Source organism: Poecilia reticulata, chromosome 14 (genome assembly GCF_904066995.2).
Source record: "Poecilia reticulata chromosome 14, P_reticulata-male-v2, whole genome shotgun sequence".
Lineage (NCBI taxonomy): Eukaryota > Metazoa > Chordata > Actinopteri > Cyprinodontiformes > Poeciliidae > Poecilia > Poecilia reticulata.
Window position 1 is genome coordinate 28119275 of NC_088843.1, and position 25493 is coordinate 28144767.

Below are 25493 nucleotides of genomic sequence, written 5' to 3' on the forward strand. Positions count from 1 at the left end.
CGGAACGAACCCAGCTATGAAAATTGACCAAGATAACGGATAAAGCCCTTTGTGCAAAAACTTTGCTACTGCTCTTTACTTTGCTATTTGTTGCCACTATATTTTTAATCATTTTCTATCTAATCGGCGTTGGACCCTGGCATCTTACCCATTCAAGAGTAACCTATGGACCCTCCAAGTATGGAAATGTGAGCTGTTGGAGCACCAGCATAATTGCCATCTTCATCCCGTAGGAGAACAACACGGATCTTCAGTACAACACCGCGCGGTTTTGCCAAGGATAAAGGGAAGAAGTATATGGAGTGCCGAGCAAAACCCAATACCACCACTCATTACGGAGCCTGTCTGCCTGAGCGTAGACCGAGGCTGCCAGACATCACCTGTCAACGTTGACGAGGCGTTGCAGTGCCTACTGGAGGCGTTTGACCTGGTTGGTCCACCGGCTGGCCTGGCTGGTCCGGGATCTCCAACCAACCATCCACCTCCATTGAGTATTGTTGGGAGCCCCCCCGATGGTGCAGGGGGTGTGGATACCTGGCCGTCTCTGCCATCAAACCTAACAACGTATGACATCGTGGATGCCTGGAGTGCCTCACTTTCCCCCGTGGACTGTTTTGAGGACGACGTTCTGCGGCTCGACTATGATGAGGAGATGGACTTCCTTTGACTGAACTTTGTGTTTTCTGTAAATGCTCTGTTTGATCTCAAGGAGGGGGTGTCATGAAACCTGGCTGGAACTGGTTGAGATCTTTCCAGGACACACAGAAAACAGGTCACAAAAGCCTGGAGCTACTAGTAATCTTGTATTATGATTTAATGTTGAATGAAACTCATGTAATCTTTGTTTTTAAATGCATTATGCATTTATTATGTTTTAAATATGAGTAAAATACATGTAACCCTTTCTTTAAAGGTCAGAAGCAGAGAGGAAAGAGGTAGTGAGATTTTTAGACTATAGCTGCACCGGGTGTGAGTACAGATAGAGGAAGAAGAAGCAAGAAGTTTTAAAGAACAAGGAAGGTTAAAAGTTGAGTGGAATAAAGGTCGAGGCTAACTGAAGGCACTTAACGTCAGGGAAAGTACGCACCGGAGATGCGGGAAGTGAAAGAACTGTGTACGTGCCCCACCGAACTGTAAAGGTATAAAAAATATATGCGAACGAAGAAACGGGGTTCTTAGTTCCTCGGTGTTCGAGTCGAGACCACACGAAGATGCAGAATTAAGATAAGGGCGATGCAACGGGACTACGGGGAGGTGAAGACTTCGCACCGTTCGAGAAAGGAACAAGATCCGGTTGCCCACAACCCGAGTTCTGATTCGACAACCGCCATACACTCAACCCAAGACCATCTCAACAATGCAGCAGCAGACATGGGGAATAAACAAAGATCGCATATGGATAAAGAACTAATTTCATGGAGGATTCTCACCAGTTCAACTTCGGATTTATTCTAAATGGGATTCTGCCTTCTCAAGACGGGACCTTGTCCATTGATGTTAAAGTTTTCTGCTGCTAAGTTTAACCTCATCATCGGGGGTCGAGTGGAGCTGCATCCTAAAGCCTCTCATTTTTAGTTAGTGATAGTAGGGACTGGTAGGGAGTGATTTCCCAATATTTTACTTATATTAATCTTTTAATTTTTTCATTTTGATTGAAGAAGCTGTATGTCCTTTTCCCCTGCTAAAGCTTGCTAATAAAATACTAAAGTCTAAATTGATGCTGTGGACAGTTAAATTAATTAAGTCACTCAGAAACTAGTTTTTCAGGTTAATGTAAAATCAATGTTCATGATCCTAGTAAATTGGGGGCTTCAGACGTTTCTTTGGTTATGATAAATAATGACCCTGGGACTCACGCCGAATCTCTAAAATTATCTAAGCTGTAACAAGTGCACGTTATTAATAGAGAGAGAGCTACCGCTAACGAATGTGGTTTTTGTTCTCGTGCACCGGCGAGCTACTCCGATGTGCGATACAGGAAGCGATACATTCTGTCCACGATTCTGTAGCGGGTCATAAAGTTCGAATTGAAGGTAGTTAGAGCTTAGACGTGTCTCTCTCGCAGCCATCTTAAACAAAATGTCCTCTACAATTCAGCTGTGGTAATACCCAGGAATTAGAGGCTTTTCGGACCCGTTAGTTGGAGAGCTGGTCAGTAGTCAGTCCGTTAGAGTTGGGAGGTGTAAGGGGCGTGGCTGATTACTGTGTAATAACAAAATTGTGGGATTGCTGGCATCTCCTGGACATACGAGCTCGCGTCGTCCTCCTCGTTCTCCATGTTGTCTTTGTCCTCGAGTTGCCTGTCCCAAAGTCTCTCCTAGTACTTCAGAGCAGAGATGGGTCCAAGCTGCTTTAGCTACTAGCTTCACTGTTTGGACGTGGTCAACTATCCACAGTGAGCCCCCCTCACCCACACACCGTGTGGTTACTGCGAGGTTGGTGACTGAGGCCTTTCAGTCACCAGCAACTCTACCTCTGTAGGGCTGCTTCTGTAAGCAAGTTATCCAGAACTCTCCTCCTGTTTTACTCGCTTATTTTTCTAGGGCTCCGCCCCTTCTAAAGGGGTGCCCACCCAGGAACGCCATTAGACGTACCCACCCAGGACGCGCCATTAGATATTTATTTCTTCAATATTATTTTTCATGTCAGTGTTAATGTCATGAGGCTGATGACTCCACGACACTTTGAATTTGACTCGTTAGGATTTGATTAAGAACCAGATTTGTTCTTTGTAATTTATGTCCAGTAAAACAATTAATCTATAAATCAATAGACAGGTCTATTGATTAAATCAATCAAATGAAACTAAATGGAAATTTAGGTCTATTATATAAAGATATAATCCATGTTTCTGTCTCATATTTGTATGGCATTAAAAGGATCTGGAACTTTTGTTTTTCCACTGAAAGCTCTGGTTTGCACAGTAAATGCCATGTGGGTGAAATTTTATGGATGATACTCTGATGTCCCATTCTCCTGAAGGCAGCACAGAGCTGCACCACCAGAAACTGACAGAAACACTAAAGAGAAGAAGAGCTATGATTAAGGTAGTTGCAGTTCTATCTGCATTTTTCGTAGACACTTGTGAAAATAATTTCTATTCCCATGACTTTTTTGTTCTCTGGGAAATTATTTTTGATGATACATACAGAAACGAGCATAAAAATCAAAACATCTACAATAGTGATAGTAATATTAATAATAAAATAATAGTCAGTGCAAAGTAGCCTACAAATTCTTTGGTGGGGGGCAGTGAAGGACCTGGATAAAGGCTAGGCAGGCGCGGGCCCAAAAAAGGTTGAGAAACACTGGGCTAAGATAAGCAGGCACTAGGGCTGTGTAATAATATCGATTTTGCGATATATATCGATATTTTCTTTCCTAGAAAAAAAATTGATATTCATCTACAAGTATTGTAACATTCAACTGTCACCTTGCTCACTCACTGCTTGCTTCGCCGGGAGAGTGATTCGGTCATCAGGCTTTGAGTGATTCCTTCAGATGTTAAGTGTCAAGGTTAAAAAGGTATCAAACTATTCAGAGCAGGGTACTTGGTGCACTTTATTTACTTTACAAATGCATGTAATATACAGATTGTACTGTTTCAATTAAAAGAAACATGTTTTCTCACCACTTCTTTAATTAATTTTGTCCAGCTGTCGACTTTAAGTCTGTGTCCATGTCCAACAAGAGTCAGGTATTGTGTAGTTGGTGCTTTTAATCAGTTTTCAGTTAAATTAATTCAATCCAACTCTATAACAGTCACAAAATGTCCCCAAAATCACTCTGTCCCTCTAAAATCTTTCAGAAAATTGCAAAAGTGTATTGTTTGCTGAATATCGCAATATATATCGTATCATGAGCAGAATACCGTGTATCGTATCGTGAGATTATTTTATCACTACAGCCCTAGCGGGCACATGGATAAATACATGACTATGGCACAGAAGGGCATTGGCATAAATAGCAGAGGAGCCAAACACCAACTCCTTGTAGACCACACAGTCGCCAGAGACTGCAAAACCCGACACACCAACCTGTGCATGGCTTGGATTGATTACAAGAAAGCCTATGACTCAATGTTACACACTTGGATCATTGAACGCTTAGAGATGTACAACATCAACAAGACTAAGAGCCTTCATTCCAAACTCGATGGAGCTGTGGAAAACCACCCTTGAAGCCAAATGCAAACCACTTGCACAAGTGTTCATCAAAGTGGCATATACCAAGGAGACGCTCTGTCCCCACTGCTGTAATGCATAGGCCTGAACCCCCTCAGACAAATTATCAACAAGAATGGCTACGGATACTGACTCAAGAATGGGGCCACCATCAGTCACCTCCTCTACACGGATGACATCAAGCTGTACGCCAAGAGCGAGACATCGACTCACTGATCCACACAACCAGGATCGACAGCACTGACATTGGGATGTCATTTGGACTAGAGAAGTGTGGTCGGACAAAGAGAGGGAAGGTCATCCACACAGAAGGGGTCTCACTCCCAGAAGAAACAATAGCAGACATTGAGGACAGTTACAAGTACCTGGGAATACCACAAGCAAATGGAAACCTTGATGAGGTCACAAGGAAAAGAGCCACAGCTAAATACCTCCAACTAATAAGGCAAGTCCTGAGAAGCCAGCTCAATGGCAAGAACAAGATCCGTGCGATAAACAGCTATGCCTTACCAGTAATCAGATACCCTGCAGGAATAAGTAGCTGGTCAAAGGAGGAGATAAAGACCATGAATGTTAAGACTACTAACCATGCATGGAGGGTTCCACCCCAAACCCAGCACCCTGAGACTGTACACAAGCCGTAAGGAAGGAGGCAGAGGACTAGTGAGTGTGAGAGCCACTGTCCAGGATCAAACATCCAAGATCCATAAATACATCAAGGACAAAGCCTCAACAGACGATGTGGTCAGCGAATGTCTCAGACAATGGAGAACAGAGGATGAGGTGCTGGAGGTACCATCATGGGAGGACAAGCCCCTACATGGGATGTACCACCGACAAATAACTGAAGTGACTGATATCAGGAAATCCTACCAATGGCTGGAAAAAGCTGGACTCAAGGACAGCACAGAGGCACTCATCCTGGCTGCACAGGAACAGGCCCTAAACACCAGAGCAATAGAGGCTCAGACCAGACAAGACCCAAGGTGTAGGTTGTGCAAGGAGGACCCCGAGACAGTCCAGCACATAACAGCAGGGTGCAACAAGCTGGCAGGGAAAGTGTACATGGAACTACATAACCAAGTGGCGGGCATAGTGTACAGGAACATCTGTGCAAAATATGGACTGGAAGCCATGATTAAAGTGGGGAACACCCCCAAAGGTGGTGGAGAGTGACCGAGCTAAGATCCTGTGGGACTTCCAGATTCAGACAGACAAAATAGTAATGGTGAACCAACCAGACATTGTGGTGGTGGATAAACAACAAAGGAAAGCTGTTATGGGGGATGTAGCAATGCCAAGTGATTGCAACATCAGGAAAAAGGAGCACGAGAAACTGGAGAAATAACCCTAACCCTAACCCAGAGAGGAACTGGAAAAAGCCTGGAAGGTGAAGACCACAGTGGTGCCTGTGGTCATCGGGGCCCTCGGGGCAGTCACTCCCAAACTGGAGCAGTGGCTAAAACAGATCCAAGGAACAACATCAGACATCTCAGTCCAGAAATGTGCAGTTCTACACACAGCCAAGATCAGGGCAGTGCAGAGACCTTTGGAGGGGCAAGGGCTCAAAGTTAAAAAGGGGCACATTGAACAAGATCTTAAAACACCGTACAACAACATAGCAACAGCCCATATTAATCAAGAATTTAATTGGATCATACTATATTGTTGCCATCATGTGGGGACAATGCAAAGCAAATGTACCGTATTTACCGGACTATAAGGCGCACCTAAAAGCACCTTAAATTTTCTCAAAAATCAGCAGTGCGCTTTATAATCCGGTGCGCCTTATGTGTGCATCGAATTCCAAAATCTGTCCCTGACACAGAAACGTAAAGTGTACAGTACGTACGCTGGCAGCGATAAACCAATTAGAGGACATTACGTAATACGTTAAGTATGTACGCCAGCAGCAATAAACCAATCAGAGACTTGTTGTCCGAGTTCTACAGCATACGCCTCGGTAAAAACCAGATAGGTTTTTCCACGCATCACCGTCCCAGTTCATCTGCGACTCCATGCGCGCCCATCTCACTGCACTGTGAAAAAGGAAGTGAAGCAAACTAATTTGGAGTTTGCCGTCATTCCGGGAGGATTAACAAAAGAACTCCAACCGCTGGACATTGGTGTAAACAGGGCGTTCAAAAAGAAGCTGCGAGCGGCATGTCTAAGGCCCCATATTACCTTGGGCCGGCCCTGCATGAACAGCCACTGCGATGGGCATCTCTGAATTCACATGGAATCCCCCGGTGGCCCTTATGCCAGTCTGCAGATGCTTTGGGGACATTTTGATTCATTTAATTGTGGCATGTTTGGCTTTATGCTGCGGTTCTAATTATTGCTACAGTATTTTTTGCCGATTGTTTTGTGAACTCCAATTGGTATGGGCCAAATCTTCCTTTAACACTTGAGGTTCTGCAATAACTTCTATTTACAGCTGCTCACCTCCAGCCCAGATCCCATCAGAAGTGGCTTTAACCTGCCTGGTAGTAACGTTAAGGAGAAGCAGAGTGAACAGAGAGCAGGTGGTACCAGGTGGTACCGGGCCTTGGAGGTGTGACGTGACTCGCGGTGACAGTTGCAGTATCGTGTCTTATATCAGGATATCTGATATAAAGACAGACATTTTCTGTCAGTGGGACCGACTCAGACTGCCTGTAGCAAACCGGGCATTTAAAAGCCTGATTAAGTTAAAGTCAGAAGTTTTCTCTGGCGGAAGCATTTCTATGTTTAGAGGTGAGGCGAGTTTTTTCCCGTTATTGCGAGGACAATTACGAAAATTTATATAGAAACAGTTTTTCTAAAGTCATCATCAGACCTAAATTTTTATTCACAAACCAGTGTATTAAGTTTGTGAATAAAAATATTCTTGCCCATAATTTGTTAGTTAGAGGGCACAGATCCGCCCCTGACCATGGAACCGGTGTCTGAACAACATGGAGGCAAAGAAACTGAGTCATTATTAGACTGAGGGCAGCCAGACTAGTTTATTTTGCTAAATTATTATATTTAGCTAAACATTATTGCAGAGGGGCACAAGCACGCCTTCTGGCATATATATATATATATATATATATATATATATATATATAATTTTGTCATAGTACCCCCAATAATTTAAAACTACTTTCACCCCTGTTTATACCTGAAGCAAAAAATTAACAGCCATTCCAGGCGATCAGCAACGCTTGGTGATTGGCAGAGATCAGCCTCATGGATGATCGGTATCGGAATTGGCAGCAAAAAAAACCTGATTGGAGCATCCCTACTTCTCACAATAGTTTAATGGAGTTCTGGTCCGTGTCTCCTGACATAACTGATGTAACTGTCGGATTTGTTGGCTGACTCACAAACCCGACTGAGTTTGTGAGGCGGCAGTTGTGGGAGAAGTCTTCCCATAACTTCTCCATAGGAATAAGATCAGGACTTTGTGATGGCCACACCAAAACACTGTTTTTAAGCCACTTTGTAATCACTTTGGCTGTAAGCTTAGGGTCTTTGTCCATTTGGAATACCAATTTGAGCCCAAGGTTTTTTTTCCTGGTTTTCGTCTTAACATGTTGCTTCGTAATGTTTTAAATAATGTTCTTTCCTCATGAAGCTACCTATATTATGAAGCTAAATAACATCACAACATGATGCTGCCACCCCATACTTCACAGTTAGGGTGGTACAAGATTCCCCATTCTCCCTCAAAATGTAACAATGGTCAGTATGGCAAAACAGTTCCAGTTTTGTTTCATCAGATCACAGGACATATCTCCAGAAATTAAGATCTTGACTTTACAGTCCATTTTTGCCCATGTATAATGGCTCTGACTTACTAGCTTCAGACAGTATCTCCACAAGGCTTTTGGCTTTTGTTCTGGGGTCAATCTGCACATTTTGGACCAAAATGTGCATTTAAGACACTGAACCCGTCTCCTTCCTGAGCATTATGATGGTTGTACATCATGTCTACAGTTGCAGAAAATTGTTTTAACAGATGAATCTCTGAATTCCTGATGTCTTGGCTGATTTCTATTAACTGTCCCATCATGTCAAACAGGAAAGAAGTGTCTTCCAAGTGTAGCCTTAAAATACATCCACAAGTTTAAGTCCAATTAACTCAAATGTTTCAGTTAACCTATCAGAAGTTTGTGTAAGGAAGCCCAAAAAGCTCAACACTAGTCATAAATTTTAAAAGACAATTAAAACGTATGACTTGGGTGACTTAGATACTGACCAAATGTATGTAAACTTTCGAATTCAAGAAAGTTACAAAAAATATGTTCTCGCCGATTTATAGAATGCAAATTCGAAGATCAAATCAGATATAGCAGGGGAAACAAGTTATACAACTATGTCTGTGAAGGGGTGAACAATAAAAGTAATTTGGTATATTGATGAGCACAGTGGGTCAGAGTCTGAATACATATGGAAATGTCATGGTGAATGTTCTGAAGCTTAAAAAGCTATCACAAACTTATTGTTAGTTTAAGTTTGTCTGTGTGTGATCGGGAGTGTCCCCTAGCAAGGTCAATGATAAAATATTCTACACACCAATACTACAATTTCTCATGATCTTAACAGACAGATATTTGCCCAGTTTGATGTCCTTTAAAGACATGAAATCATGGGGTGTGAGATTCAATGTGAGATTGCAGGTATAGCTCATTATATAATTGGATCCCCATATCTAATTTGTACAATATGGGCAATTCCTGCTTACAATTACAGGGATGTGTAACAATGTGGATGTTTGCATCAGAGCCGTGAACTTAAATGTTAAACACTTCTGCATCAGTTGCTTTGTAAATAAACGTTTTTTCTTTTCTTTATTTAACCTGTATTTTATTAAGTAAAATGTTTGAGGCCTCCTGATCATGTTTCCTGATTCCAAAATATCAAAAAGGACAAAAAACATTGTGCAGAATTGACATTTTGTTCTAAATTTTAAAATAAAGCTACAGAATACTTGTGCTATAAGTGCTTTCAGGATTGTTCATAAGGCTAGCTTATTAGGAAAGCATTTACTCTGCCAACAAACATCAGTTTGCTGTATGTGTTTTCCTTAAATCAGTGTTTCCCAGCCCTGGTCCTCATAGCACACTGCCCTGCATGTTTTAGAAATGTCCCTGCTTTAATGCACCTCATTCAGCTGATTGCAGTTCAGCTGCTAATTGAAACCACCTGTGCTGAAGCAAGGAAACACCTAAAACATGCAGGGCAGTGTGCCTTGAGGACCAGGGTTGGGAAACACTCCCTTAAATCATTTAAAATGACTGTCTAAAAACTGCCTTTTTGTCTTACGAGTAGTACTATTTCAGCCACAAGGTGGCGACAAACATCAAAACTGTGACTAAAAACTCAATCATTAGTTATAACAATACCCGCCTCTCGCCCAAAATGTTCGCTGGAAATAGGCACCAGCACCCCTCCCGACCCCACTAGGGACAAGGGTGTACAGAAAATGGATGGATAGTTCTAACAATACTGATGAATTGTATGTAATGTATTCTTACCTCTTCCACCAGGGAAAGCCCTGTCTTCATCCTGCTGTCAATAATATCAGGCACTCTGTTGGGAATTGTCTGAGACAACATCTACAGAGGTATATGAACAAAACTTGGTTAGCTTTATGGTAAGTTATAAGTTCTAAAAAGATAATATCTACACCAAACAGTGTAAGAAGACCTCCACATAAGACCTCATTTATTTATTTATTTTACAATTTTGTTAGCTGCCGATTAAACTGAAAGTTCCAACCTTGACATGATTATATGAGTTGTTTTACCAAGAAATCCATCAGAAGCGCCGTGAAAATGGTTGGACCAGCCTCTCCTGGCTGCAAGGCGCGATCCCGACACAGGGGGAACAGATTTTCACAGGGGAACCAAATTTCGCACAAGACCTGCCTGAGCCACGCCAGATTTGCTCATGGAAAACGAACCTGGCCAAGGTGACCGAGACCATACTGGTTAGAGGCGGGCTAGTGGAAAAGCGCCTTTTCTGGTACCCTGAGAACTTCATTTCCATTTGGGCCGGCTGGAAAGGCCTGGTTTAAAGAAAGCTGTTGATTGGTTCCTGGGCTGCGGCGGCGGGTATAGAGATGAGTTATCTTTCAGATCTCTCAGTCAAAGTTTATGTTAGATTTTTTCAATGTTCGTCGTTTTGACTAACAGCGTCAATACTGGTCAATCTACTTTTATCCATCTAATTTTAAATAATAATAACGGTATATTCAATTGCACTTCATTTCTTTTCAGATGAATTAATATTCAACAATATTCACACATCTAGCAAATTAATAGCTTTGACTTTCTCCACAGTGCCAAAAACTACTGACTGTTGCTGTTGCTGCTAAGCTGCAGGCTGAATCTGCACTCTGGTGACTGAAATTAGAAGCCCCACTTCAGCCAAAGTTTTTGAAATCAGGGAACATTTCTCCAATTGAAATGATCAGAAGTCGACTCTGTCAACGAGGAGGAGTGGGAGGAAAACCCTCAAGCCGTTGTGATTCAAAGACAAGTCCAGCTCAGAAATTATTCTCAGATGAGAATTTTTTTTTGATTGACTTAGTTAAGGTAGCTTACAAGGCAGTTCAAAGTGCTTTACATCATAAAAACACAAAACTAAAAAGTCGTAAAAATACTATTGTCACTAATTTGAGACCAGTAACAAACATTACATTTTGATGAGTACCATTATCAAAATTATCAATACACATCAGATATGTTGGTCAATGTTCCATTTATTATGATTCAAAAGCAACTCTAAACAGGAGGGGTTTTAGACTTGATTTAGAGGAACTCAGTGTTTCAGCAGTTTTTCAGTTTTCTGGAAGTTTGTTACAGATTTGTAGTAGATAGAAGTTGAAATTTATACCCTTTTCTATATAACTCTATAACTCTTATGAAACAGAGTTTCAGCTGAGATTGTTGTTAATGTTCTATACTGTATAAATAAACTTTGAATTTAAAAAACTTTGAACTAAACACAATGACAGAATCATGCATTAAGAAATAAATGCCACTCTTTTTCACACTAGTTAAAGCCCATTCAGTTTTGAAAGTTATCATTCCACCAGACAATTTACTATCAAACTATCATTTTCAGAATAATTTATATTCTTTTCTATTTATTATGTAATTTTTAACAATTGCCATTTCTATTTCAGAAAGGAGCAGAAGGAATTATGGGACTTAGGAAAAAAACAAACCTCTTTAGTTTCCTCTGAAAAGGAGCTTCCTTTAATGGCTATGCCAGGTAATGTAGATTTAGTGCTGGGAGAGATCTAGAAAATAAAACATTTTTGGGTTAGGCAGATAATAGAAAAGGGCCATCAAACTTTTAGAAACACAATCTAAAACTGAAAGCATATTTGTAAATGAAGAACCTCAAAAATTCAGTTTTTAGACAACTCCAGTGACAGTTTTTGCCTCAAAAGATGTTTGAGAGGACCCTACCTCCCTGTTTGTGAGGGCGTGTTCACCAGCTAACAGCAGCATGCTCAGGCCTCCCATCTTTGTGGGGTCTTAAAATGAATGGCACAAGTTAGAAAAGTAATCTAATTCTTCATCATCTTACTACTATGCTATTAAACCCACCTGCCATGGCAAAGTTCAACTGGTGCAAACTGTCGCTTTTGGGCACATTTTTGGCAGTAGAGTCCTTGGGTGAGTTGCAGGAGAAGGACCACACCTTTTTGCGAGGACAGCTGACTTGCTGATAGGAAGAGCTTTTGAGTGGCTTGCTCGTGGTGGGACACCACTTATAGCCTGGGTTTGCCTTCATAAAGGCATCCTTATACTAGAAGAACAACATAAAAAGAAGTGATCTTGTTGAAAACAAAATCTGTATTACTGTAGCCATGTTGCAATCAATCATTTTCATTTTTCTGATTTGTATTTGATGAAAAGTCAAAAAAACATAGTTCTCCTTACACTGCATGTTTCCACTACCTTCTGTGGGTCTAAAAGAGTTGATGAGTTTGTCCATTACCATTACTGTTCACACCCTTTTTCTTTTTTTTTCTTCTGCACTGAGGAGTTATGCATTGGGGGTATTTATGAACGGTCAAAACGTACAACAAAGAAATGAGCATCAAACCTTAGAGTCTCATAATATATTTTGTATATGTGTTGTGACATTGTCCTATGCTGGCTAGGAATTTCAGGGTTAGGTCTTTTCATAATCATAATGGTTTCTGTGTGAAGCAATAGCGTAAGCATTTAAACAATTTGGATAGGGAAAAGATGGACTTGGAAAACTGAAAATGTAGCAGACTCTTTTAGAAGCCAGCTTTGTTTCGTTGTAATAATCTTTTATGTTTACTTTACTTGTTATTTATGCCCTTTTTTCCATTGTGTCATGTTTTCTTCAATGTCCTCTTTGTCAAGTTCTTATTATGTCTTCAGTAAATAGAGCACTGACCAACGTCACTTTGGTGGACTGGAATGTCTGGGGACTAAGCCATCCAACAAAATATTCTCTCATCACTATAAGTTTATAAGTCACACTTTTTATCTATAGGAAACCAATTTCATGAATGGTATAGAATTCTCAGGGCAAGAATATTTTCACTCAGTTTGCACTCACGAGGTGAACAATTTAATAGGCCAGTCAATTCGCTAATATTTACGGTCCTAATTGGGATAATATGGACTTCCTTAGCAATCATTTTTCTGTTCTACCAGATCACAGAGTTGCACAGTTTAATCCTGACTGGAGAGCTGAATTTGAGTACAGTGAATCAATACGTTTAAGACATATGGAATAATAGATCCCTTAATATTTACACATCTGTCATCCAACCAATTTTAATTTTTCTCCTCTGTACACCCAATATGTTCAAGAACAGACTACTTTTTAATTGAAAACAAATGTGGCCTATGGTTACCCGAGTAAACCATCACAACATAATAATTTGGATCCTTCTCCAGCAATTCTGGACATCAGCTTCCCAGGAAATATGTATTCCACCTTTTCATAGTGGTTTAATGGCTGGTTATAATCTGAACAAAAGTTTACTGACTTCATTAATACATAAATAGATATTTTTATTGAACTAAGTGATTTATCTGAAATAAGTAACACGTATGATATAAATGCTAGGTTTAAGAAGTCTTATGAAAATCTATGCTTTTGAAGCTTGTGATTCAGTCCTAGTGGAAGTAATTTTCAGTAATTTAGTTATGCACATTCTAGATGACTCAGATAAATTTAAATTGAAGAACAATGCTACTCTATCAAAATTAAATTAGGCTATCAAAAATGTATTTGAAATTTGTTAAGGTACCTAGCCCAGATGGGTTTCCCATTGAGTTTTTGAGAGCCATCTGAACCTAAATTAGTCCCTTTACTATTAAAAGTCTTCAGGAGGGTTTTAGACAAGGCAGCCTGACCTGAAACTATGACAAAAGTAGCTATTTCAACGCTACTCAGAAAATCAACATTTTTTCTGAGTGGCAAAATCGTCACAGTAAGATCGCTCCACCACTCAAAAGTGTGACCCATATTGCTGAGTTTCAGACACGTGACCCGGATGACAATATTCAGATGGAGGACTGGAAGTGGATTTCTCCAGTTGAAAACACAGCAAAATTGATCACAACAAGTACGGTAATGCCATAAATAGGCTGAAACAGATGAGGCATCTCGAAAAAATGTACGTATATTTAGGATATGATCCGTATTATCTAGGTAAAAAAAAAAACCTTCTCATATAATTTTGAGGATTTACCCAGTGTTTGTCTGGCCATGAATATAATTTGAGTTTCTGTCCAGAACCATGTGGGGGAATAGTCACAGCTCACTGTGACTATATATTTAATATATATATACATAAACACTCCTGATCAAAATCTTAAGACCAGTTAAAAAATTGCAAGAATTTGCATTTTGCACTATTGGATCTTAAGAAGGTTCTAAGTACAGCTTCACAATGTTAAAGGAAAAAATCAGTGCAAGAGACAAGAACTTTTGAGCAGGGAATTTTCTGAAAACTGCATTTACACTCAAACATGATTTTTTTCAGCTGATCAAAAGTTTAAGACCATAGTCTTTAAAAGTCAAAAGCTGTGCAGAAATCTGGATTCCATGTCATTTTCTGCCAGGTCTTTACACTGTCAAGACCTCCTGATGGCAAAAGCAAAAAAGCTCACTGACTTTGAACGTGGTAGGATTGTTGAGCTGCATAAGCAAGGCCTCTCACAACGTGCCATCGCTGTTGAGGTTGGACGCAGTAAGACAGTCATTTTGCATTTTTTAAATGATCCTGAGGGTTATGGAACAAAAAAGTCAAGTGGCAGACCCAAAAATATTTCACCAGCTCTGAGCCGCAGTATCCGATTGGCTGTCCGTCAAGACACCCAAATCCTCTACCCAAATTAAGGCCATTACTGGTGCTGACTGCAGCCCAATAACCATCAGACGGCATCTGCGAGAGAAGGGCTTCAAAAACAAAAAACGTCTTCAAAGGCCATGTCTTCTTCAACGCCACAAAATTGCCCGTTTGGACTTTGCAAGGGTGCGCCAAACATGGGACATTGAAAGGTGGAAGAAAGTTGTCTTCTCTGATGAGAAAAAATGTAACTTTGATGGTCCTGATGGCTTCCAACATTACTGGCATGACAAGGAGATCCCACCTGAGATGTTTTCTACACGACACAGTGGTGGGGGCGCCATCATGATTTGGGGTGTGTTTTCCTTCAATGGAACAATGGAGCTTCAGGTTGTGCAGGGGTGTCAAACAGCAGCTGGCTATGTGGAGATGTTGCAGCGGGCATCCCTCATGACTGAGGGCCCTCGTCTGTGTGGTAATGATTGGGTTTTTCAACAGGACAATGCTGCAGTTCACAATGCCCGCCTGACAAAGGAGTTCTTCCAAGAGAATTACATCACTCTTTTGGACCATCCTGCATGTTCCCTGGGTCTAAACCCAAATGAGAACATTTGGGGATGGATGGTAAGGGAAGTTTACAAAAATGGACATCAGTTCCAGACAGTGGATGCCCTTCGTGAAGCCATCTTCAACACTTGGAGCAACATTCCCACTAGCCTCCTGGAAACACTGGAAAATCATGTTTGAATGTAAATGCAGTTTTCAATTAATTCCCCGCTCAAAAGTTTTTGTCTCTTATGCTGATTTCTTCTTCTAACATTGTGAAGCTCTACTTAGAACCTTCTTAAGATCCAATAGTACAAAATGCAAATTCTTGCAGTTTTTTTAACTGGTCTTAAGATTTTGATCAGGAAATGTATGTATATACAGTATATATATCAGTGACGTGCGGTCAGGGGAGGCAAAGCCTCACCTGTCATCATGGAAAAATAATACATAAAATCATTTATAAAGATATTTTCACCCTGTGGTTTGTACTATAAAGTACCTATTTTTCATTTAATTTAACCAAATCTGATGATTTTTTTCTTCAAAATCGCTGATTTTTTGCATTTTCCCATTCAAATGCTTGGAAGCGAAGCCGGTGAAGCAGCAGTGAGCTGAGCCTCACCTGGGGTTGCGCAACCTCCCGCTAACTGCACCGGTTTGCTCCTCCTGTCTGTACGTCGCCAATAAAATGGTTAAAAACATTTAATGTATGAACTGATTTTCCATAATTTAGCTTATGTATTTAATGTACTGTGTTTTTATTGTCACCGACTGTGTGTGTAACGTGTTTCGTTTGCTGAGGAGCGATCATAATCGGCAGAGAACATATTCGAGGTGAGGCAGGCAGTTGTCGTGCCTCATCGCTCAAGGCGCTCATGAACCCAGACATTGGTGACTCCACAACTGCAGAGTAAGAGACAGTACAGCGAGCTAGGAATACAGTAGCTGCGCTGATACGGAGAGCGAGAAAGACGTGGTTTTGAGTTGTACTTTAACGGTTTCTCCCTTTGCTCTTAAGCACAGCACGAAATTAAACAATATCTACATGTCAAGTTTGACTGAGATAACGGAATTATTGAGCATCACATGTTAAAGAATAGTCTTTTTGCCTCCAACATTGTTCGCATGAGCAAAATGTTCTTATGTAAACGATAGCATGCAGGGGGTCTAGATTTGTAAATCCGATTATAATTAAGTCAGGTTTTTTTCTATGGGGATGGACCTCACCACACGTCACTGATATACATATACATATATGTATCATGAAAGTCCCACTGAATAAACATTAGATTTTCTGTCCGGGACTCGGCACTGAGCTAGCTGCTAACAACATTAGCACTCTGAGGACAACCAAGCTAGGGCATAAAAATAATCCATTTTACCTTACAAATGAATGTTACTGTCTGCAACTTTAGGCAATGAGTATAGGTTAAAAAAAATATGGACAAGTTGCACATCAGGTCACGTTATCTGTGGTTTCGCGCAGATAACTTGGTTTCCCACAAAACCAAGCACAGGGGTCTGACCTTAAGAGATTTCAAATAAGGAGCACTAATCTTAGGTGTATGTACAACTAATCCATCAATCTTTGAAGACTGAATCTGATCCTGGAAACGGGCCTCCTAATCACATGCTTATTCTAAAATCATTATTTAGGTTCACACCTCAAGGTTCGTCTGTCATTCTTGAAGCTGAACTACTGCACTCTTATGCTGCCGCTTTTGGTGGCACTCTCACAACGACATCCTGATATCAGGTGCATCTGCACCAGATCCTTCCTAAAGTTTTATTTGACCATCACCTCCTCATTTGTTCAATATCGCTTTCGACTTTATTACGAGCCTAAAACCTTCCAAAGGTAAAACTGTGGTCCCAATCATCAACCATATGATTTCTATAAATCATGTAATCTTATTCCTGTAGAAAAACCTGAGCTGCTGAAAATACCAGCCTTCTCATCCACATGTCAATAGACACTATGGTACACACCAGAAGATTTTATCTGAGAAATATGGAGACATTTATATTCAAATCTAGAGTGAAAAAAACATACAGAATTTGGGTTTCCATACAGTGAATGACAGACTGAACGATTCAACCTGAAGTTGTAGGCTGCTTCGTTGTGTAACAGATTCCAGCAGATTTACATCAGGGAGTTACACTGGACAGAATATGCTCATAACTCCCATGTTTTACCTGCCACTAGTTTATCCACCCGTGAGGTTCACCAAGATTAAAAAGAGCCTGAATTTGTCTGTAATGAAGGAAGCTTCTGTGAGCGCTGTCATCCATAATCTCTACTGACTTTATGAGCTGGAGAGAAAACAACTCAGTAGAGAGTTGCTACTGAGTTGCTGGCTTTTTTATTATTATAATTATTGGTCTCAAAAATGACTCAGGTTAAATTGTATGCATGTAAGGCAGAGCTTAACGTAACTTTACTACACCAGTGTAGCAACATAATGTAAGAATGCATTACCTCCTTGGCCATATCAGTGTATTTCTGCTTCTCCTTGGGCTCCAGCACAGCCCACCAGTCAGCCAATATTTTTGTGGCCCCACGGTTGTCAAGACGAGGATGTTCCTGTCGCACCAGAGAACGGTGCCGCTTGCAGAAGAGGAGGAAAGCATTCATAGGCCGACGTGCCCGGTGTTCATTAGAGTCTTCTTCAGTTTCCTCTGTTGTGCTCACATTATGCACTTGGGAGTCCTGATCCTCACTGCACAGCCCTACCTATTAAGAATAAATTTATAAACTGCAATGTAGAGTCCACTTCTGGTGGTGAATGAACATATCATTATTTAGGGTCAGGCTGGAGAAAAAAAATAACCCTGCACCAATGAGGCTACTAACCTTCCCCAGTTCCTCCTCATCTTCTTCTTCCTCTTCCTCAGAGAACTCTGAAGCCTTCTTGGAAAGAAGAGGGTGCCACTGCAGGCATTTGCGTTTAGGTCTTTTGCCAGTGACCTCCTCAACAGGCTGTGCCTTACCTCTTCCTCCACTCTTCATGGTACTACCGCACCTAAAGAAAAAGCAAAACATTTAACATCAGAAACACCGTCTGTTCATACTATATGCAGAAAAAAATCCCATCAACTTTTAATAACATGCAACACTTAAGCTGAAGTAGCAACTGCTATATAAATTACTGGAAGAGTATCAGAAGGACCATTTATGTGCATAACATGGTGGGACCATTGAAGATTTTCAAGCAGGTTGCAAAAAACTTTGGCATCTAAAATACAACGACTCTTATTTTAGCTGTAGCTACAATAATCTAGTAAATAGCATTTTTAGTGCCAACTGTCCAGCTGTTACAACAGCCTAATCAATGCCTCAACCTTCACTAAGCATATCGATAGAGAAAAAAAAGAGAAAGTTGGATAGGTGGTCAACGTTTTACCCAAATATAACAAAAGAAATTCTTAGGAACTTTTGATGTGTTGTGATGTACCTCCTAATCACTGACAAATGAGCAATGTTGTTCTAAAATGGAGAAACCGATATCACAATTTTATGGCTAAAAGAAGCTGAGAATCAATTTGATTCTTAAAAGAAAAACAGTAGCACCAGTTTGGATGTTTTTGCAATAATAAAACTGTTATTGCAAAATTAAGAATCTACAAACAGGTTCATCAGCAGGTTATTTTAGATCTTTGAACATGTGCTTAAGTATTGAAAGCAAAATACAATGTGCTATTTTTCAAACATTCATTCACAAATGGTCAGTGATTATATACACTACAGGTCAAAAATTAGGATGCAACTGTAAGTTTCTGTTCACAATGTTTTTCTAGAAAACCTGAGTTGACTAAATTTTGGGCTGAATGCATTTAGGCATATGATCAGACTTTAATGTCATTGATATGTATGACTCCCAGAGTTTACCTTTACATTGAAGTGACCAGAAAATTGCTGAATTGAAAAAAAGGGGTTAGTTTCAGAAGTTACAACTATAAATCAGTTTGTGTACTGTGTATACTGTGCTGTTGTTAAAGGCAAAAATATCTTATTTTGAAGATATCAAAATCTAAGCAAGAGACTTTAGAGTCCAAATAGACTCTTTATATAAAAATCCTGTCTACATATAAACATGATATCAATGATATTATGATTCTTTTGTACATTTTGGATCTTTTTTCCTGAAAATGCCTAATCATTAAAAAGTACATTGCAAATCTGAATCTGAACAGGTGGCATTAGGAAACATAGCAGGCAAACAGCAACTTTTTATATAATTGACATAGAATGTGAATTATTACAGTTGCATGTGAGACACTAGGAGCCTTCGATGACACCCTGGGTATGACAAGAAAAGCTTCAACAAACTTTAGCTGGTACAAAAAAGTTTGGATTTGTTTTGAATTTTCCCATCCGACTGCTTTCCATATATATTCATTGCTCATTAAATAATTAAGCATTGTATTCTGCTTGAGTCATTTTAAATATTTACATAACAAATAAAATGAATAGTCAATGGTGTGACTATGTGTTGCTGTTCTGTAAATGTGTTAAAAAAAACTGAACAAAACACACAAGGCAGGTGATTTGCACTCGTCCAGGAGTGAATGCTGCCAGTCAATGACTATCTGCTGGGTTTTCTTCGACAGGAAACCATTTTAATTAATTTGAATAATAAATATTCATTTATGTAGGATTATGTAGGATGTTTTATATGTAGGATCAGTTGGACGGATACTGCTCAGGAAGGAAATGGGTACTGTATTGAATGTCTTTTGGTCCAAAATGTGCAAATTAACCCCAGAGCAAAAGTCAAAGACCTAGTGGAAATGCTATCTGAAGCCGTTAAGACAGAGTCACTATCCATAGTCAAACTATACTTTACTGACATGGATTGAAAAGCCACTCAGCAAGGAAGAAATCTTTACTTTGAAAGAACTACAAAATATAAATTGCAGTTTGCAGATGCACACAAGGACATTTTTGGAGACTTTTTCGATCTCCAACTAAAGTGGAGCTGTTACATTTAGAGGAATAATGGATGATGCTTGTACCATCGTATCTGTGAAGTACTGGGGTGGCAGCATCATGTTGTGAAGTTGTTTTCTTGCAGGAGGAACTGGTATTTGGTCTTCCAAATGGACAATAAACCTAAGCTTACTGCCAATGTGGTTACAAAGTGGCTTAAGGACAACAAAGTGTTTTGGGATGGCCACCACAAAGCCCTGTTTTATGGATAAGTTGCGAGTAAATAAGTTAGGCAGTTAGGCTGTAAGTTAGGCAGCCTGCAACCCTGACTGAGTTATGACAGTCCTGTCAGGACGAATGGACCAGAACTCCAGTAAACAGAGACGCTTTGTTGAAGTAAACCCCAAAAGATTTGACCCAATTCATCCAGTTTAAAAGACAATTATCCCTGACACTGAGCTAATGTATGTAAATGTCCAAATTATATTGGTAATAATTTTGGTTATTTTAAGATAAAACAAGAAAAGTTCAGACAGTGAGAAAAAAATGTGTCTTTTTATTTGGTGTATTTACATGTCTGGTTTCAACTGCACATGACGTTGTTCTCTTTTCACACTCCATTGGAAAATACTCTAGTTGAGAGGAAACTTAAGAACTTTATGTTTTGAACAGTAAGAGACGGCCAGAGTTCCTAGAGAAAACCCATACATGCACTCTGGGAGAACATGAGAACTCCATATAGAATTGATAACAACTGCTCCCTCTTGCAGTCTGGCAAACAACATACAAGTAAAACAAAAAATAAGTGAGTAATAATAATAAGCAACATGAAGTAAAATGTTTGTATTTCTCACTGTGTTTGACTGCATTCTGGGCAGCATGGCACAAATGAAATTCAAACTCCATCAATGAATGATTAAAAACTATCTTATGATGCAGAGTGAAAACAGGAATACTTACTGAAGAAAAAATTATAGAAATGCTGAATGAATGATGAGGACAAAGCTGGCACAGCCCGTCATACAAAGATGATGACCTATAAAATACAAGACAGTGATCTCAGTCATGCATTACACCGTCATCTCTACAGTCGCTCTGCATAGCGACAGCTTTCTTGAAGGAAAGACTTCACTGAAACATTAGTGGAATGCATCGAAAATCCGTAGCAGCCCTGAAGTAGGATGGGACATTTTGGGTGGATCATCTGTACTTGCTGTACAGCTGAACCACTCATGTGGCCAAAAGAAAACACGAAGGAAAAATCCCCGTGATCACCGAATGCATTTAAAGCAACGCAAACCAAACGATTCCAAATCGAGCTGGCGCAGCTGCAGGGACCTTTAGCTTTACTTCGCCAGGTCCGACTGATGACGGTCGGACTTAACTATTACCGTTTACTGTAAAAGTCCTGTCCTCCTGTGTCTCACGCGCAGCAGCGGTGTATCATATGAGGAGATTACAGTCGTAAGAAGATCCAATGGCGTACAGTCTGTATTCCTGCCTCTAAACACAGATTGTTTTAATCTCCGTGCAAAATGTCGATCTATGACGAGCAGAATCAGAGTCCATCTTGCTGTTGGTTGGAGGAGAACCCCCCTACCTCGCCCTCCGCCAACTACAGAAGAGACGGTTTATACTCCTGTCAAACTCCCGATGATAATGTCACCCGTATTCCCTACCACAGGGTAAAAACATCCAGAAAAGCAGGATTAAATCAAGCTTTTCCTTACCAACGTCATACATTTGTGAGCAATGTTTAGCTGGGCAGCAGCTGTGTTACAGGGAATAAAGTAGCTAGTTAGCTTGCTAGCTCTGCCTCCTGCTAAGTGGACATGTCATGTTTTACAGTGCAGCGCTTCCTAAAGTCCAGTAACCCTATTCGTTAAAAACAAGGACGGAATCAGCGATTAAACTGCTATGAAAAGCCTTGACAGGGTTTTAGCAACTGTTCTTTTGAATGCGGCTGGCGCTGAGGCTGTGATGCGGATAGGAAGGGGAGGAAGGGGGAGGGAGGAGAGTCCTAGCACCTTAGTTGCTTTTGACATTTTATCACGGCTTTTCTAAGGCTAGACACACATTGTAGCTACGCTGCAACAGTAACACAAAATGCTCGACCTAACGCTGCCTTCCAGCAGGATGTCTATAGAAGAGACAGCAAGGATAACCCAGCAGGCGGACATCATGTCCAAAGCAGCGATAGTAACAATTTCTCACAAGGCTGAGAGGCGGACTGGGTTTTCTGTGTCCGCTGACAGCACAAGTTCCCTGTGAGGAACTCATGGCCATACCTGAAGTACTGCTGTCAGTAACCAGCCGGAGCTTCTCATCATCGGTCCTGTTCACATTTTTAACTTATTAACACATGATAACACTTCAGCACTTGCTGTACTGAGAGTAGTTCCGTTAAGCTTAACAAATCCAGTCACAAAAAAGCAGGAAGCCAAAGAGATGTCCATCAAAATAAAAGGGCTCCCTCCAACATTTCCTATTTCCACCAAACAGAAACATCAAAACATGAACAAAATGTAGCCAAAAAAGCAATTTCAAAATGTTTAAAACCTCCCTTAGCTCTGGAACATGGTTAAATACACGGGCATTCTCTTGAAAGGGAGAATATTCCCTTTGAGGTTCTAAATGGGTTATTTATGAAATGGCTTTAAACTGACAATATCTAACCTGTATCTTCATTCTGAATTAAATTAATTTCAGTTTATTCAAATATGGGGCAGATTCGCAATGAACGTGGTCACATAGTACAACATTAAAAATCCACTTTATTTTCAGAAATAAATAGTGAATTAAGTCAATCCAGTCACACATACAGATTCCAGTCAGTTACAATTATTTTATCCTAATTCTAACACAATGTTGTCAAGTTCAGTTTATTATCTGTAAAACTTTTTTCTGTCAAGATCAAGTGATTGCATCAAGTATGGTCATCTATCTACCTCAGCATGCATTAGATGACAGTAGACTGTTGATTGCATCGAGTAATTGATTTTACTGCTTGCAATGACATGTGAAACAAAAAACCTTCTTTTAACAATAAGACCCCATTAGTTTTCAAGCTAATTCACATTTCAGAACCTAGAAAAAAGCTGTAACATTAACACAACACCAATTTTAAAAAATGTAATTACGATACATGTAAACACCTTAAAAGGACACATTTGCAATAGATGCAAAAAAGACCCATTCTCGTCTACTCAGATTATGGAGTTGATAACAGTTTATTTGCTTTTGTTTGTCCACCTGATCTCTGAGAACTGGCCACAGTCTCAGTAAAGTTAAGGTCCTCAGGTTAAAAAGTAATAATCTTTGAGGTACTTTGTCTGGTGACACAGAGATCCATAGTGGTGGAAAATCCTTAGATCATTACCAAACTGTACCCAAAGTTTTGAAAAAAAAAAATTCTCAGGGATGCATAGATCCTACCTTTTATTCACAATATTGTTCTAAGGAGTAGTTGAACTGGATGACAGAGTCTCGCACACTGGACGTGACATTACTCTCAAACAATAAATCATCTTTTTTCCCCACGTTTTCAAACTATTTCTTCTTGATACAGGAGTTTAGACCAAAACCTTATAGCCCACCTTATTTTGTGTTCAGATGCACTCAAACCTACTTGTTGAGAGAGATGACAAAATTCTATGGACTTCAAAATTCTATTGAAGTCCATAGAAATCCCTGTGTGGTCTTGCACCATCAGACCTATCTAATGACGCAGACAGATGGATAATTTAAGGATCTTTTATCCTACTATTTTCTAGAGCTTGACTAGTGACAGAAAGAGGAATGGCTTACATGGACAGGGCTCCTAGTTTGTGGAATGCTCTTCCTCAAAATATTAGACAGGCCTCTTCATTATCTTCTTTTAAATCATTAGTTAAAACTTACTTGTTTAATAGGGCTTTTAAAATATGACTTTTTAATATTTGTATGTCATTTTGTCTTACAATGTTATGTATTTTAATTGATTTTGTATATTTTTTGTCATTTATGAAGTTGTTTTAATGTATTTTTTAATAAGAAGTAACATTTGTTTTAAAAAAAGTGCTATATAAATAAAGTATTACTATTATTAAAAATTATAAACAAATAAATAAGATTTCTATGAAAATACAGAATGGAAGTTGGTTTTCTGACAGTACTGTATGGACTGGTTATTTTAAAATCTAAGAACTTTATTTAAACATGTAAACCGGATGTGACCCTTTTTGTTCTGTGTTGCTTGTACAGGGAGCACGGAAACGCAGCTTTTCAGAGATGAACACTCTTATCCGCTAAGATGACACATTTAACGAGTTACAGCACACAAAATAGCACCGTATGAAGTTGATTCTGTCTAGAAAAGCACTTGTTCAGTCACATCAGGCAGCTAAACTTACTTTCGGTTCTCCACAAGCAAGGAGAAAATGCTGAAGTGAGCTCTCCCCTCCCCCGGCTGAAAGTGCTCCTAACCAGACTGGGCTGGCCTCAAAAACATCCCCGACTTAACTTTAGATCTTAGCCTTCTAACGCTGACAATCGTTACTGAAATGCCAAAGGTACCCCTGAAAAACTCGGAACGAATGATTGAAGCTCCTATCTGACTGACTACTTACTCCAAGCTTCCTGGCTCTTTAACGCTTTGCAGCCGCAGAGCTAGTAGTGTTGCAGTGTGAGGCACATTTGAACCAGTTGTGCAGCAGTACGTACCTGTCACAATTCATGCGATAAGGTCAGACGTTCAATTCCTACAAAGCTCTAAAGGTTAGAAAATTATCAACAGTTTTACTGTACACAGTAAGAAAACCCAACCCAATCATGCAACATTGCATGTGATTGGACACTCGTGTTAATAGACAGCTTGACTGAGCCAATGGAAAGCTTCGTTAAATTGCCATAATTGCATTTTGGTTCAGCAGTCTTGGTTCGGGCCCAGCAAAGGTAGTTTCAAATGAACAACATCGTCTGTCAGTTGTACTGATCATTTCATCAGCAATACTCCTTTTATTTTTACGGTGCAACTTAAATTGTGCATGTGTTTCACAGACACTGCTGACACTGTCACTCAACTATTGGAGGTTTGCTGGAGTCCTCAGGGGTCTGTTTCATCAAACATAGGATGTTATTATTGTCCTGGGTTCTTTTAACCGTGAACAGGTTCACAACAGTAATATGTTTTCGTAGAGATTCCAGACTGAGTTCAATCTGGTCTTCGCCAGATCAATTTAACTATCGCTTTCAGCATGTTTGCACAGTTCACACAAAAATCACATTGATAAAAATAACCGTTTTCTAAATTGATGTTAAAGAAACGTTACAGCGACTGTCACCTCAAAGCCCTGGTGCCTCCTGCTCACTGTTCGCTCTCTGCTTCACCTTAACGTTGCCAGGCGGTTCGCACCGCTGCTGACAGGATCTTGTAACTTCTATTCACTTCTTGTGAATAGAAGTTACTACAGAACCTCAAGTGTTAAAGGAAGATTCGGCTAATAGCATTTGGAGTTCACGAAATAAT

At 40.0% G+C, this 25493-nt stretch overlaps 1 protein-coding gene across 13 annotated transcripts in view; it reads right to left on the reverse strand.

The window, feature by feature from the left end:
- bbx (BBX high mobility group box domain containing) overlaps nucleotides 1–24793 on the reverse strand; it is an 82220-nt gene extending 57427 nt beyond the window's left edge. For 5 of the 13 annotated variants that reach the window (XR_014090999.1, XR_014090998.1, XR_014090997.1 and 2 more), the window contains exons 1-7: nucleotides 24689–24791; nucleotides 17912–18080; nucleotides 17537–17791; nucleotides 11774–11975; nucleotides 11633–11700; nucleotides 11386–11460; nucleotides 9689–9769 (exon numbers count right to left, since the gene is read on the reverse strand). Coding sequence is in view for 9 of the 13 variants with exons in the window: in XM_081615893.1 (XP_081472019.1) it covers nucleotides 9689–9769; nucleotides 11386–11460; nucleotides 11633–11700; nucleotides 11774–11975; nucleotides 17537–17791; nucleotides 17912–18080; nucleotides 24689–24702 (864 nt within the window). In the remaining 4 variants the exon portion in view is untranslated. Of the gene's footprint in view, nucleotides 1–9688; nucleotides 9770–11385; nucleotides 11461–11632; nucleotides 11701–11773; nucleotides 11976–17536; nucleotides 17792–17911; nucleotides 18081–20947; nucleotides 21024–21378; nucleotides 21691–22275; nucleotides 22425–24688 lie in introns of those variants that run through there. The other 8 variants (XR_014091000.1, XM_081615895.1, XM_081615896.1 and 5 more) reach the window with 6 other exon arrangements.
- Nucleotides 24794–25493: the final 700 nt, after the last annotated feature.